The sequence below is a fragment of the Nyctereutes procyonoides genome, unplaced genomic scaffold (genome assembly GCF_905146905.1).
Source record: "Nyctereutes procyonoides isolate TBG_1078 unplaced genomic scaffold, NYPRO_anot_genome, whole genome shotgun sequence".
In the NCBI taxonomy this organism is placed as follows: Eukaryota; Metazoa; Chordata; class Mammalia; order Carnivora; family Canidae; genus Nyctereutes; species Nyctereutes procyonoides.
The window spans coordinates 13977795-13994560 of NW_026575041.1; the positions used below are offsets into that span (position 1 = coordinate 13977795).

General features: G+C 35.7%; 1 protein-coding gene across 2 annotated transcripts in view; it reads left to right on the forward strand.

Annotated features, from left to right (window-relative positions):
- The window catches only part of EED (embryonic ectoderm development), a 30144-nt gene extending 19376 nt beyond the window's left edge, over positions 1–10768 (forward strand). The window contains exons 9-13 of one of the 2 annotated variants that reach the window (XM_055320611.1): positions 910–1015; positions 2152–2226; positions 9024–9182; positions 9869–9942; positions 10429–10768. In XM_055320611.1, the coding sequence (XP_055176586.1) occupies positions 910–1015; positions 2152–2226; positions 9024–9182; positions 9869–9942; positions 10429–10555 (541 nt within the window). In that variant the 3' untranslated portion in view covers positions 10556–10768. The remainder of the gene's footprint in view (positions 1–909; positions 1016–2151; positions 2227–9023; positions 9183–9868; positions 9943–10428) is intronic. The other variant, XM_055320612.1, reaches the window with a different exon arrangement.
- The last annotated feature ends 5998 nt before the right edge of the window (positions 10769–16766 follow it).

The window sequence follows — 16766 nt, forward strand, 5'->3', positions numbered from 1 at the left end:
ATCATTAATAACATTTTAATGTTTTAATAAAGAAAAGCTCCCAGAATTTGAACTGGAAGGAATGTTTGAGATGATTCAGCCCAACATCCTTTTTACATATGAGAGAAAAGTAAAGAGAGGACATGTGAGTTGCCCAAGACACAATTAATTCATGGCATCATATCATTCTTCTACAGTTATTTCAGTATAAAACTGAATCATTAGATTAGAAATGTTAGGTATACTTTTAATTAACTATAGAATTAGTAGAAATTTCTATGCTTGGTGGTCTTCTCACAAACATTTTTAAGGAAAAAATAGCACTATGTTTCACTTTCCTAAATAGAGGAAAAGTCTTAATAAATGCCAAATTCCTGTCAGAGGTCATTTTTAGAAATTGTTGCTCAAGGCAAGACTCATCTAACCTTATTTTTAGCAGCCTTTGGAATGATGTGTCATTGTTCCTAGAAAGGTGACTATCTTTTGAAATAATCTAGATATGTTGAGTTGCATAGATTGTTAATGCTTAATTTTAAAGGATTGAGTAGATAGCTTAATGTTTTCCATGAGAAACTTTTGGTGCTGTAATCGGATGACTGTGCTTATCATTGGTTAGGATAGCCAGAATTGAAGTGATTAATTTTGGTCTACATAGTAAGATAAGCAGGTATAATTTTTATAAATGAAATTTCATAAGATAAAATTGAAGGCTGATAATGGAAAAAATATAGAAACAAATACATGAAATGAGACTTTAGCTCTCGATAAACAGATAGGAAAGTTTGCAGTTTTCTAGGAACACAGAGTTAATAGTCATATATTTCATTTGTCAACGTTTTATAAATCTGAAAATGAAAATTAATGTGATTCTCCTATGTTTTTTTTTTTTTTTAACAAAAAATCTTTTAACTTTTGGCATTTCCATTTCAGGCCATTTATTTCTCAGAAAATTCACTTTCCTGACTTTTCCACCAGAGACATACATAGGAATTATGTCGATTGTGTGCGATGGTTAGGTGATTTGATACTTTCCAAGGTATGCTAACTGCTGTTAAGCTGTACTTCTATTTGTGTTTGTGTGAGTTGGAACTTTACAGGGAGCACAATTTATTTTATATTTTGGTAAATTGGATGGCAGATGGGAAATTCCCTCCCCCCGCCCCTCCGTAAAATCTTAGATTTGGAAACTTGTTTTAGGCATAAAACATCCTGATGAATTATTATAACTTGTGCTGCAATAATAGGAAAAACGTTAACTTGTAAGATGATATTCTTCTGATATCCAGTATTATCATAAAATAACCAGTATCTAAAGCCATAGTGAGTTTTTTGTTATGTTGTGTCCATTTCAGTAAATTTGTATTTACAAAAACAGACAGCTGGAGTTGGCTATGGGCTGCAGTTTGCCAACCCCTGCTCTCTAATGTGTTGATGTACATTTACATATTTTTTGCTGATAATTTAGAGTATTGTTGGTGATGTTATCTGAACATTTCGGATTGTCATATTTGGAAAAATTGCTATCCAGTTTCTTTTCTTGATGTAGATTTCATGGCGTTTCATATTTTCTTGGGCAGAGCCTGACTTTTTTTCTTGGCCTTAAGTTTTACCCCCCCCCCTTTTTTTTTTAACTTTTGATCTTGAGATAATTAGATTCTCAATAAGTTTGAAAGAAAGTACAAGAGGAGTCCCATATTGCCCGTCACTCAGGTTCTCCCACATACATCTCACATAACTTTAATACAGTATCAAATTTAGCAAATTGACATTGTACAATGTGTGTGTAGAGTTCTATGTTGTCTTTTTATCACATGTGAATTTTGTCATTTCAAGAATGTTACGGTATGGGACCCTTTAAGATTAGTTTTTTCCACTTAGTATAATGCCATCCAAGTTGTTGTGTGTATCAGTCGTTTTCCTTTTTTATTGTTGAGTAGTATTCCATGGTATGGATGTACCACAGTTTATTAACTATTCATCTATTTATTGTAGGACATTTTGGTCCTTTTCAGTTTGGGTGTATTACAAATAAAGCTGCTAATGAACAATCGTGTACAGGTTTTTGTGTGGACTTAAGTTTTCATTTCTCTGGGATAAATGCCTAGAATGGCAATTGCTGGGTCATGGTTAAGTTTGTTTAGTTTTTTAAGAAACTGCCAAACTATTTTCCAGAGTGGCCGTGCCATTTTACATTCCCACCAACAATGTATGAAAGATCCAGTGTCTCCGAATCTTCGCCGGCATTTGGTATTGTCACTATTTTTTATTTTAGCTGTTCTGATAGGTGTGTAGTGATATCTCATCATGGTCTTAATTTACATTTCCCTGATGGCTAGTGATGTTGAACATCTTTTTCATATGCTTATTTACCATCCATATATCCTTTTCGATGATGTTTCTTCATATCTTTTCCTCATTTTCTAATTGGATTGGTTTTGTGTTTTTTTATTGTTGAGTTTTGAGAGTTCTTAATATATTCTGAATATGAATCCTATGTCAGATACGTAGTTTGAAAATATTTTCTTCCAGTCCATAGCTTGTCTTTTCATCCTCTTAACAGGGTCTTTTGCAGAGCAAATGTTTTTAATTTTGATGAATTTCAATTTATTGATTTTTGCTTGAAAAAAATTATGGATTGTGCTTTTGGTGTTACATTTAAAACCTCTTTATGCTCCGGATTCTAAAGGTTTTTTCCTGTTTTCTTCTAGAAGTTTTATACGGTTATGTTTTATATTAAATGTATGATCTATTTTGAGCTAATTTTGGATGAGGTTTAGGCAGTAGTTCATTTTTTGCCTATGGGTATCTAGTTATTCAGCACCATTTGTGGAAAGACTGTTCTTTCTCCTTTTAATTGCTTCTGCACCTTGGACAAAAATTGTTTGGCCTGTTTGTGTGAGGCTGTTTCTGGTTTTTCTGCTCTAGTCCCTCTACCACTAGTATATATAAGTCTTGATAATAAGTCTTGGAAATGGTTAAGTGTTTTCTTCCACTTTATTATTCTTTTTCAAAATTGTTTTAGCTCTTTTGATTCCTTTGCCTTTCTGTTTTATATCTGTTTGATGGGGGAATTAATTGACATCTTTGCTCTCCAGTCCATGAACATAGTATGTCTCTCCATTTATTTAGATCTTTTGATTTTTATTATCAGCATTTTGTAGCTTTTAGCCTGCAAGTCCTATACATACTTTGCTAGATTTATAACTAAGTACTACTTCTCTTTTTTGGGTGATTGTAAATGGTATTTCTAATTTCTTTATTGCTAGTATACAGAAATGCAATTGATTTTTCATATTGACCTTGAATCCTGTGACCTAGCTATGCTGCTTACTAATTCTAGGATTTTTTTTGTCTAGTACTCGGGGTGTTTACGTAGACTATCACATCATCTGCAGGTAGGGACAGTTTTATATCTTCCTTTCTGACCTTGCCTTATTGCACTGGCAAACTTCTAGTTTTGTGTTGAATAGCAGTGTTAAAATCCGACATTCTTGACTTGTTTCTGATATTAGAGGGTAAGAATTCTGTCTTTCACAATTAGGTATATTAGCTGTATGGTTTTTGTGGATGTTCTCTATCAAGTTGAGAACGGTACTCCTTACTAATTTTTTGAGAGTTTTATCATGAATGGGTGTTGAATTTTGTCAAATGCTTTTTTCTGTATCACTTTATGATACAGATATGGTTTTTCTTCCTTAGCCTGTTAGTGGATGTATTTTATTGGCTTTTCTGTTTTTTTTTTTTTTTTTTTTTTAATATTGATCTGGTCCTGTATCCCTGGAATGAGTATATTTGCTCATAGTGTGTAATTTTTTATATGTGTTGCTAATAGCTGATATTTTGTTAAAGATTTCTGTGTTTGTATTCATGAGGCTATGATACTAGTCTGAAGTTTTTGTAATGTCTTTGTCTGGTTTTGGTATTGCTAATACTGGCTTCATAAAATGAATCGGCAAGTTTCCTCTGCTATTTTTTGGGAAGAAATTATATAGAAATTCCTCATAAATGGTTGTTAGAATTCTCTAATCATCTGAGCGTAGAAATTTTTGAGAGAGAGTTTTAAAGATACAGATTCCATTTCCTTAATAGTTAAAAGAGCTATTCAATTAACTATTTCCTATTGTGTGAGTTGTGGTAGTCTGTGCTGTTTGAGGAATTGATCCACTCCATCTAAGGTAAAATTTATGTGTAGAGTTGTTTGTAACATTCTCTTATTTTCCTTTTGACAACTGCAAAGTTTCCTGATAGCTCTGTTTCATTCCTGAAATGGTAATTTGCCTTCTCTTTTTTGGTAAGTGTTGGTAAGGGCTCACCAGTTTTTTTTTATCTCTTCTTCCTTTTGTTTGCTGTGCTATGTTTTGCTTTTTGACTAACTTCTTAAGGTGTGGGAGCTTACATTATTGAGTTGAGACTTTCTCTAAAATAAGTACTAGATGCTATAAGTTTTCTTTTCAGCACTTCTTTAGCTGCATCTCACTAATTGTGATATGAAGTGTGTTTAGTTTCTAGGTGTTGGAGATTGTGTTAATCTTAATCTTACTGATTTCTAGTTTGATTTCATTGTGTTCAGAGCATATTCCCTGTGATTTGGTTGTTTCTGAGACTTATTTTATGACTATCTTGAATGTGTTCTGTGGGAACTTGAAAGGAATGTGTAATCTGTTTGTGTGGAGTGTTCCATAAGTGTCAGGTGCTATTGGTTTGACAGAGTGGTTGAATTCTTATATAACTTCATTGATTTTTCTCTCTACTTATTTTATCAATTATTGAGAGATGGAAAAGTCTCCAACTGTAATTGTGCATTTTTTCCTTTTTGCTTTCGTTTTATGATGTTTTGCCACTCTGTGGATTGCTTGTTGTTGCTGTGTCTTGGTGACTGGGCCTTTTTTTTTTTCTTTTTATTAATTTATTTGGGGTTTTTTCCTAATTTCCTGTAGGTTACATGTTTTATTTGTTTTTTTTTGTTTTTTTTTTGTTTTTTTTTTTGTAGGCTCTATGCTCAATGTGGGGCTTGAACTGAAGCCCTAAATCAGGGTCTCATGCTCTATTAATAGTCAGCCAAGCAGTGCTATATAAACATTTTTTTAGAATCCCACTTAAAAATTTTTTAAAAAATTTATTGTTGAGAGTGAGCTCACATAAGAGTGTGAGCAGGGAGAGGACCAGAAGGAGAGGGAGAAGCAGATTTCCTACTGAGCAGGGAGCCTGATGTGGGGCTCTGTCCCAGAACCTCAAGATCATGACCGCACCTGAAGGCAGATACTTAACCAGTTGAGCCATCCAAGTGCTTCTAGAATTCCATTTTATCTGTAATACTGAGCACATTTCTTTAGGTAGCTTTGTTGATGTTTCCTCTATATGTTACATTATATATGCATATTAACTGTTTTGTTACCTTTTGCTATATACTATGTATTTTCATTAATGCCATTATAAGAAAGTCACTTCAGGTATAAAATATATGTAGATTCAAAATAAAAAATTGCTGGAGTGCCTGAGTGGCTCAATTAGTTAAGCATCTGAGTCCTGGTCTCCACTCAGGTCTTGATAATCATGGTCATGAGTTCAAGCTCCACATTGGGCTCCATGCTGGGCACGGAGCCTACTTTAAAAAAAAGAAAAAGATTAAAAAATTGCCTCAAGATATACCTACCATGCAAACATAAATAGAAAAACATATTTACATAATTTGTGTACATTTTACCACTTGATATGAAGTGTAGAAACCTTCCCTTTATGTTGCTTTGTCCACCATTTACAGTATAATTGTCTTAAATATTAACTTTATAATTGAGAACATCAAAAAATGTTACCATTTTTGCTTCAGCCATCAAACATAAGGAGAGTATTGTATTCACTCGTTTTGCTTTTTCCATTGTTATTTTTCCTTCCATTGTTCTCTTTCCTTCTTTTTCCTCTCCTGATGTTCTAAAATTTCTTCTTAAATTATTTCCTTTGTTGCTAAAACCCCCTATAACCATTCTTTCAGGGTAGGTTTGCTAATGACAAGTTGCTCCTTTTTCTTCATCTGAGAATGTCTTCATTTCTCCTTCATTGCTGAAAGGTATATTCACTTAATACAGGATTTTGGGTAGATAGTTGTTTTCTTCTTTCCAGGGCCTGTGGTTTTGATGAGACATCTGCCATCTTTGGATTTTTTTTTTCTCCTAAACATAATGTGTCCTGTCTTAATTGTTTTCAGGATTTTGTCTTTTTAATTATCAGAAATTTAAATGTAAACATACCCTAGTTTCTTTGAGTTTATTTTTTGGGGTTCACTCACCTTAAATTTATAGTAGATTTATGTTTTGGGGGGCCATAGTTTATCCCAAATTTGGGAACTTTTCAGCCATTATTCAAATTATTTCTCAGACCCACTCTCTTCCTCCCTTTTGGAATTCTAATGATACGAATGTTAGATTTTTATTTAACCCTTGGGACTCTCATTTTTTACATTTGTTTTCTTTTGTATAGATTGGGTAGTTTCTGTTTTTCTAACTTTAAATTCACTGACTCTCTTCTGTTGAACCTTTCAGTTGATTTTCTTATTTTGGTTATAGTATTTTTCATTTCTAAAATTTCCATTTGATTCCTTTTATTTCTTCGTTGACTTTTTTATTGTTTTAAATGTGTTTGTAATTGCTCATTGAAGCACTTTTTTCCCCCCATGGAGGTATTTTTATGATGGCAGCTTCAAAATCCTTGTCAGATTGTTCTGTTATCTGTGTATCTCAGTGTTGGTATTTATTGTCTTTTATGATTAAAGTTAAGATTTTTATGATTCTTGGTATAATTGAATTTTTTTATTAAGATCTAGATATTTTGAGTGTTGTATCACAAGACTCTTAACTTTATTTAGATCTTTTACAGGCTTCCTCTGATTAATTTTCATTAGGGGAAGGGGAAGCATTGCTTCATGATTGGCAGGTGATGGGAAAGTGGAGATGATGGTGTCTCATTGCTATTCCACTAGTGGTCTCCCCTGACACTGGGGGTCATGGATGATTGTAAACATGCTGACTCTTCTGCTAGGCCTGCTCTGATAACACCCCAGCCAGAGAGTAGGAGGAGTTACCTCATTAGGATGAGGGGTAGAGAGAGTCAGTGAGGGGTAGAGAGGTTCAGGTATGCATAGTTGCCACCTGAGAAGTGCTCCCCACTTAGCCTTTGCTGGTTCATGCGATGGTGGGCCCAGTTTTTTCTGTGATGTTGGACTAGAGTGTTTGAAAATTTTCTCTCCTGCTATGTTGTCCCTTTCCTGGTTCTTTGGTTAGAGCAGGCTTTTGTTGGGGGTATTTTTGGACTTAACCTGTGAGTATTGCTGAGCTGCTGGCTGCTCTATCTGGTGTCCAGTCTGGGGTACATAAACAAGGCAAAAGAAAGCCAAGGAATTCAACATCTTCATGTCCCAGGGTTCCTAACCAGTCTGCCTTCTTTCTACCTTCCAAAGTTTTATGTTTGGTTTATATTTGGTATTCAGTCTTTTAAGTAATAGTGACGATAAATAGGGGAGAGCACATATACTCCGTTGTTTTGGAAGTGGAAATAAAAAGCCACTAGCTCTAAAATTTTTCTTAGAACTTAATTAGATGATAGGAAAGGATTTCTGCATTTTAGGTTTCGGGAAGCTGACCTGAGTGAACTATATTGGCAGTCGCAAATCTATTTCTGTATCAGAATCACAGGGAGAACATTGTAAAAATAGAGACCTAGGCCACAATCTCAGAGATCCTAAATCTGGCAGAAGGACTTGGGAATTTGTAATTTTAAAAAGCTCTCTAGATGATTTTCAAGTGCAGTCATCCATTACGGTGAACAAATTCTTTTTACCTCCCTAAGTTTTAGTTCTCCATGAGAGGACTCTATTTATTAAGGATCTTTTACCAGTGTAATCAGTGACAAGCACTTGAAGAACTGTGGCAGTTTTTTTGCGTTGGTCTTCCCTTGTAGAGATTCTGATTCATTAGGGTTGGGACCAAGAGGAGTCTTTGGATGGAAGTCTACAAGTTGTCATTCCAGTTGTACATTTAGTTAAGTCATCAAAGTAGGTGATGTCTAAGGTACTTTACAGTAAAGAACTTGTATATCAGATATATAGCCCTGGGATTTTATATAATCTAAAAAAGAGAAGAAAAATGGGGGGAAGTGTTGTCCCCTCCCTAGTCCTTTGGCCCTGCTTTTGAACCATTCATATGTCAGTGAAACGGGCAGAGCTGCAACATGTGGCTGTGTAGGCAGTGTCCTGTAAAGCTCTGGAAAGCTCTCTACCAACAGGAATTTCTCAGTCCAGGTTCTGTTGAAATACTGGGCTACACAATCTTTTTTATTTTTAATGGGAGGGGCCATCCTGTATATTGATTGTAGGATGTCAGCAGCATCTCTTGCCTCTACCTGCTAAAAGCCAGGGACATTGCCAAATGTTCCTTAATTGGCACACCACTGACCTATAATATGAATAGTGCCCACTGTGTTGCAGTTTTTTTTCCAATGTATTTTTTACTACTTCCTGCTTAACTAGAATGTGTGCAGCAAAGATACTATGTTATAGAATAAGGAAAGTATAACTTAGTCTATTTCAGTCTTATCCCCATATCAATGTCTTGATTTAAACCACTGAGTTTATTACCTTCTATATAATCTGATTTTTAAGGCCTCTAAGCAGGGGCCATACTGAGAAGCATATTTTTGTATAGAGTTTTTATAATTTTATCGTTTGTTATAAAACACTCAAGTCTCTGGATGCCAGAGTATTGAGAGCTGAATTTGGTTTGGAAGAGAAATTCTGACTTCAAAATGGATATTCCAGATAATATAATGCTTTTTAATATTGTCAAATTCTGTTGACAATATGACCTCTTATCCTCAAGTGTGGACCTTGACTCTGTAAATATAAATGAATGTATATCACTGTATCTAGTAGATGGATAACCAGGTCTTAAGACTGTCAATTCTAAAAAGATAATTGAGAAAAGAAGGCTTTGTTTTAAATTTTAAATTTCAGTTCTATATGTAACATTTTTTTTTCTCATTTCTCTCTTCTAAAGTCTTGTGAAAATGCCATTGTGTGCTGGAAACCTGGCAAAATGGAAGATGATATAGATAAAATTAAACCCAGTGAGTCTAATGTGACTATTCTTGGGCGATTCGATTACAGCCAGTGTGACATTTGGTACATGAGGTTTTCTATGGATTTCTGGCAAAAGGTAGCAACATATTTCTACATTTTAAAATTACTTCAGAAAAAAAAAATAAAATTACTTCAGACCATTGTAATTTCACTTTTCTCTGTTGTGCATCCATGTTCAGTTTCCTCTAAGAATCTACCTTGATATCTTGTAGTGATTACTTTAGCCGTTGATGTTATTTATTCTATCTTTATAGAGTAGGCTCTCCACACCATTTGCAGTGCTTATTATAAATGCATTTGACAGGTGTCAATCTGCATGAGCAATGGTGCTTACTTTCCATAACATCTATTACTAAGATTTAATGTTATGGTGATTGAATGTTAACTTTTTACATAGCTTTTTTGTAGAAAAACTTAGAGAAATTTTAGAGATTGGTGTCAGGAATTTGTAGTAACAAATTATCTGGGTATTTATTTCTATAAGAAAACTTTGGAGGAGCTGTCTGTAGCTTTTGCTACAATGTAAATTGTAAAGTCCTTCATAAATTTGCCTTCTAATTTGCTCAGGATGCCTCTGAAGTATAAGTTGCTGTTATCCATTTATAAATCAGAAATATAAGATACAAAGAAATAGAAATAATCAGGAGTATAGCCATAGTCTGGAACTGAGGTTTTTATGAAATATGAATATATCTTAGGAATATTTGAATGCTCTATAGCCTATTTTAATAATTTGGTGTTTTTAAAAATACGTTTATACAGATGCTTGCATTGGGCAATCAGGTTGGCAAACTTTATGTTTGGGATTTAGAAGTGGAAGATCCTCATAAAGCTAAGTAAGTATTTAGAAATTTTTATTGATAATTTCTGTCTTTTTCTCAAACGCTATGCCAATATTTAATTTATTCATGAGAGACACAGATAGAGGGAGAAGGAGGCTCCGTGCTTGGAGCCTGATGTGAGACTCAATCCCAGGACTGGGATCACGACCTGAGATGCTCAACCATTGAGCCACCCATGCATCCCTTGAAGTATCACTCTTAAATCATTTTTAACATTTATATGACTCAGTTATTCAAAAATATTTTTTATTCTCATAATGGCTATTTATCATGAGTACTTTGGTGACAAGTTACACCTTTTTTTTTTTAATTTAAAATATACCCAAATTTTATGAAATTAGAGATTGAGCTCTTAGTGATATTTTAAATGCTTTCCATATGACTTGGAACATCTGTTTGTTTTCTTATTCATTGGTTTAATTTGCTACTGACAACATTTTTTATGAATGGCATTTAACCTATTGTCTTGTTTTTTCCTAGATGTACAACACTGACTCATCATAAATGTGGTGCTGCTATTCGACAAACCAGTTTTAGTAGGGATAGCAGTATTCTTATAGCTGTTTGTGATGATGCCAGTATTTGGCGCTGGGACCGACTTCGATAAAATATTTTTTCCTTATCAAAATTAGAGTGTGTTTTCTGTGTATAATAGAATTAATGTATCTTGCTAGTAAGGGCACATAGAGCATTTAGAGTTGTCTTTCAGCATTCAATCAGGCTGAGCTGAATGTAGTGATGTTTACATTGTTTACATTCTTTGTACTGTCTTCTGCTCAGACTCTACTGCTTTTAATAAAAATTTATTTTTGTAAAGCTGTGTGTTTATTTTCATTGTGATAAAAAGAAATGTTGGAAGTAATAAAAGTATTCCCTTTTTTGTAATGATCATTTTTGTAGTCCTTTTAACTGAAGAAAGCTATATAATGTGATTAAGTGTAAGCTCTAGGATTAAGCGGACTTTAAGTCTTGGCTCTGCAAACATGAGCTGAGCTAAGTAATTTAACATCTACCTCAGTTTCCTCTTGTGTGAAACAGGGATAAGAATACCTACCTCATAGGGTTATTAAGGATCAAATGATTAAATAAGTGAAGCAGCTGGAATAGTACTCATATGTAGCCTAAATACATTGTTGCTTCTTTTTTATAAAGATTTTATTCATTTATTTGTTTGTTTATTTATTATTTATTTATTTATTTGAGAGAGATCACAAGCAGGGGGGAGTGGTAGAGGGAGAAGCAGACTCCTTGCTGAGCAAGGATCCTAAAGTGGGACTTGATCCTAGGATCCTGGGATCATGACCTGAGCCAAAGGCAGATGCTGAACTGACTGAGCCACTTAGGCACCTCATTTGTTACATATTTTTATCGGACATTGTATTTCCTAAGTCTTTGTGTTTCTTCTATAATAACTTTATAGTAATTATATTTAAAAATCTGGGGAAGCCTGGGTGGCTCAGTGTTTGAGCATCTACCTTTCGTTCAGGTTCTGATCCCGGAGTGCTGGGATCGAATCCTGCATCGGGCTCCCTGCCAGGGGCCTGCTTCTCCCTCTGCCTGTCTCTGCCTCTCTCTGTCTCATGAATAAATAAAATCTTTTAAAAATAAATAATAAAAATCTGTAAAGTTGGAATACATAATGAATTAACTGAGCTGTCTGGTCAGTTAAAAAATACTATTTGGTTTGCAGCTAGACCATTAGTAACCAATGGAAATATTACCATTAGAGCAAGTGAGAGACATGGAAGCTTGAATGCAGTTGAAGAATGAAAGAAATGAGTGTGTACAGTGTTACATCTGCTTTTCTAGAAAGATATTGGCTAAGAGAAGTAGATTGAGGGAATCAGAGTAGTTGATCTTTTTGTTCCAAACATAAGGTGCTTTGTTTATGAACAAGAAGAAACAGCAAGAATGAGCCTGATAGACCAGAAAATCCCCCAAAGAATTAGCACCAACATGACATATGGAGAAGTTAACCTAAAGCAGAGGGAATAAAGAAAACCTGAGTAATCATAAGATAGGAAGTAATATGAAGTGTGCCAGGTAAAATACAACGCTGAATATCAAGTTTTGAGATTCTCGTGAGCCTTGTTTTTATAAATCTCATAGATTTCCATGAATGTACTAGTATTGAACACCTTTTTGGATGTGTTCATTGCTCCTGGGTTTTTTGCTATTGTGATGAACAAAATTTTGAGTTACAGCTCAGTGTACAAGTCTTCATTATCTCGATGATTTGCACCCTCATCTGTCAGAATTAGTTCATGAGAGGGTATTTCTAGTAATATTGTACCACTTGCTCCAACAGTGTATGTTGGTACCCATTTTACTTTTATCGCTAATTCCTGTGTGTATCTGTAGATAAGCAGTTGGCAAACTTTTTTTGTAAACCGCTGGATAGTAAATGTTTTAGGCTTTGTGGGCTATATTCTCTGCCACATCCAGTCAACATTACTACTGTAATGTGAAAGTGACTAGACAATAGATGAATGGGCCTGGCTGTGTTCAATAAAATGAACAGAAACACGCAGTGGGCCATATTTGGTTCAAAACCATAGTTGGCCTACTCTTGCTGTGGATTCCAGATGCTGAAACTAACCACTTCAGGAGGCTCCTCTAAGATGCTGAAAATTTAGATCAACCAAATAACTCATGAAATCACCAGATAGGCCATGAAATGTGCTATGAGTGATAGTTGAAACAGTATGTAATAGACCACCAAAGACGTCAGATACTGTAATTAGCAGAAAATGTAAAAGAGCCACGTGTAAAATTATTTTCTCTTTCCCTGTACTCCACCCTTTCCTGGCTTTCTTACTGAACATTTAAATGATCATCTAATATACTACATAATTACTTTGGTTGGCTGTATTTCTCCTCCTACTGGGATATGTAGTCTTTATAAGGGTGATTTTTTTTTCACTATTTTTTCTGGTATAACCCCAGCACTAGAACAGTGCCTTGCACATATGTACTCAAATATTTGTCAAAATGAATAAAAAGAATAAAATTGCAATCTCAAAAATGAGCAAGCAGTAGGAGAATACGAAGACTGACCAGGAGGATTTATTAAAGGAAACAAATAGAACCTTCAGAAGTGAAAAATGAAGTAAAAGTGAATGGGTCTAGTTAGATACAACTGAATAGAGGTTAGTGACCTGGAAAAAATCCTAAGAAATTACTTGGAATGTGTCAAAAGGAAATGAATATGAGGAGCTATGAAGTACAGAGCATAAAATGAAAAGATCCAGTGGTAACTGCATATCCAAAAAAAGGAAAAGCAATATTTGAAGTATTTTTCATGCTACCATGAGACCTGAGTGTCGTGGGCAGGGAGAAAGATGCTGGTTCTGGCATGTAATTTACCATCATGTCTCCCACTTGCATTGGAGTCCTAGCCACTAATGTGCCAGTCTGTTTCAGTCACCACTACCAAGCCAGAACATTGCCTCAAACTGTTAAGTCCTGAGAAAAATCTGCACCCCCACTTCAGTTGAGGTACTAATAAGCAGTATAACTGTCCATGTAGGCCAAGACTGCTCATTGCTTCCAAGAGAGTCCAAGTCATGATGTGCTCCAGAGCTTGGGTGGGTGAGTGACACAGAATTCTTGTCTATGGATTTCAGGATGACGTCTTCCTGAAGCCCCCTTTACTTCAGTGGACATCACACCCAGTTCTTTGGGAAAGAAATATAGAATAATTCCAGAGGAATAGGATGCTAGTGGTCATTTGCAAGGCACACTGAAAAAGGGAATTGCAAGCCTCTTGTTTAAAAAGCAGGAAAAAGGTGCCATTAAGGGGACTGAAAAATACAAAATCTTTTTTTTCTGTGATTTCTCAACTTAAAATATTTTAAAATTTGCTTTTAATGCCATTCTAAGTAAAAACACCATTCTAAGTTTTTATATTAGCTTGAATTTTGCCGTTCATAAGAGTTTTCACTCCAAACATAAAAGCATTGAACTCCAAATTGAAATAATGCAACTAGCATTTTGTAGCTTGTACTTAAATGTGTATTTAGTTCTTGCCAGTACAGTGAAAATGCAGCACAAAAGTAACAACAAAAAAAAAAGGATTTTATTTATTCATTCATAGGAGGCACAGAGAGAGGCAGAGACACAGGCAGAGGGAGAAGCAGGCTCCAGCAGGGAGCCCAGTGCGTTACTCGATCCTGGGACTGGGAGGATCACACCCTGAGCCACCCAGGTGTCCCACAAAAGTAACTTTTATTTCACTTACTGGTATTACACATTCTACCAACATTCTCTGCATTTGACTTACTGATTTTAGGACAAAGGAAAACAACTATCCATTGTCCTATCTTTCCTTTTTGTTCTGTGGTGTTGTTTTAAAGATTTTATTTATTTATTTATGAGATAGAGAGAGAGGCAGACACATTGGCTGAGGGAGAAGCAGGCTTCTTGCAGGGAAGCCCGATGTGGGAAGCAGGCTCCTCACAGGGAGCCCCATGTGGGACTTGATCCTGGCCCCCTGATCACTCCTTGAGCCAAAGGCAGACACTCAACCGCTGAGCCCAGGCGTCCCCGTTTTGTTCTGTTATCTTCAGTATTAAATGCTTGACTAATACAAGGAAGTAATGAAGTAACAAGCAGGAATAGTGTTCCTTAGTTGTTCAAGTTTCTTTTGTTGTTGTTGTTGTTGTTGTTGAAGTTTCTTAAAATGCTTTTTGTCTTTGTTCAAACCAAGTTCTGGTTCAAACTGAAAACATGGCCTCTTGGGGTTGTCAGGACCCCTGCCTACTCAATTGTAGAGGAAAACACACTTACCTTGTCCCATTGGAGCTTACTTACAAAATCCAAGTTCAAAGAAAATTACTAAGAATGTCAAGATGGGAACAGTGGAGACATCTTACTAAGTCTGTACTTAGTTCTTTCTGAGCCCAGTGCCCTGTATTTATTGCAGTGGTCACACACCTATGAAGCTGCTCCTGCCTGGGGCTGACATGAGGTCCTGTGCCTCCCTTTTCTCAGAACCAACTCTGTTGATAGGGGTTCTCATTTATTTTCTAAACTATTTAGTCTTTTTATCAGTCTCTTTCTGGCTCTATCTTGGTCTTCTTCGGTCCTTTTAAGTAAAATGAATGAGTGATTTTCCACTTCTCCCCACATTGATTTCAGCAATAGGAAATAGGGCAGAGGCTGAGAGCCGTATTGTGCTCTGTAGGCAGGGACCTAAGTGTGAAGAGATCTACAAAGGAGAGTAGATGGTTGCTATTGCAGAGATGGCAAGTACGATGAAGTCTTGAGGCATTTAGAAGGAAAGAACAATTTGGCTAAGAAAGGACTGGAATATGACTTTAGGTGTATCATCCTACAGAATACTGGGAAAAGGCTGGATAGAAATTAAATGATTTTACAGTTTTTTTGTTTTTTTTTTTAAGCAAATGCTTGAGAAGGGTAGAGGCCTAAAGAACTGATGGTCAGGGGGGTGGGGGTGAATGGGTGACGGGCACTGAGTGGGGCACTTGATGGGATGAGCACTGGTTGTTATTCTGTATGTCGGTAAATTGAACACCAATAAAAAATAAATTTATTAAAAAAAAGAACTGATGGTCATATTGTACAGAAGTGCTTAAAGCATTAAAACTCACTTGAGGCAAAAGGGGATAGTCATCTGCTTAACTGCATCATCTAGGAGAGTGGTTTAAAAAACATTTTTTTTAATGCACCCTACAGTAAGAAATAGATTATAGTATCCCAGCTACACAAACATATATATAAAACCAAAACAAAAAGTTCCATGAAACAATACACTTATCATGTATGACGTATTCTTTTTTTTTTTAAAGATTATTTATTTATTTATTCATGAGAGACAGAGAGAGGCAGAGACACAGGCAGAGGGAGAAGCAGGCTCCATGCAGGGAGCCCGACATGGGACTTGATCCCGGGACTCCAGGATCATGCCCTGGGCTGAAGGCAGGCGCCAAACCGCTGAGCCACCCAGGGATCCCCTGTATGATGTATTCTAACATTTCTACTTCTTTCTTTTTTGCTTTTGGTAATGTGGTTGTGACTAAGTTGATTGCACAACCTGGTAATCATCTTTTTTGTTTGTTTTGTTTTGTTTTTTATTGGAGTTCTATTTGCCAACATATAGTATAACACCCACTGCTCATCCCGTCAAGAACCTAGTAATCATCCTAACCTGCACTCTGGCACACACTGATCTAGGGAAAATGAGTCTAAGAGATTGGAAACAAGACCCACGTTAGGGCCTCCTGGCGGTTCAGTCAGTAAAGCATGAACTCTTGATCTCAGGATCATGAGGTCAAGCCCCATGTTGGATGTAGAGCTTACTTAAAAAAAAAAAAAAAAAAAGGTGCTAGATGGTCTCTACCCATAGAATAATAGCTCTAGGGATGCCTGGGTGGCTCAGCAGTTGAGCGTGTGTCTTCAGCTCAGGGCATGATCCTGGAGTTCTGTTTTGAGTCCCACATCGGGCTCCCTATGAAGAACTTGCTTCTCCCTCTGCCTGTGTCTCTGCCTCTCTTTCTGCATCTCTCATGAAAAATAAATAAAACCTTTAAACTTTTTTTCTTTAGAATACAGCTCTAACACTATAAAATGTGTAACTTCTCCTAATTTCATTTATCATCTGTGGGTTTCCCTTGCTATGTAGAAAATGACTATCATTTTGGTATTGATGTTTTTTAAAAAAATTTTTTTAATTGATGGGTTTCTAAAAAAATTCTTGGTATTTTGTGGTTATTTTCTGAGACAGAACAAAACTTTAGGTGAATGAAAGCAGACTCATTTCACTTTTTCCGTTTCAGTTACCCCAGGCTGATGTGAAA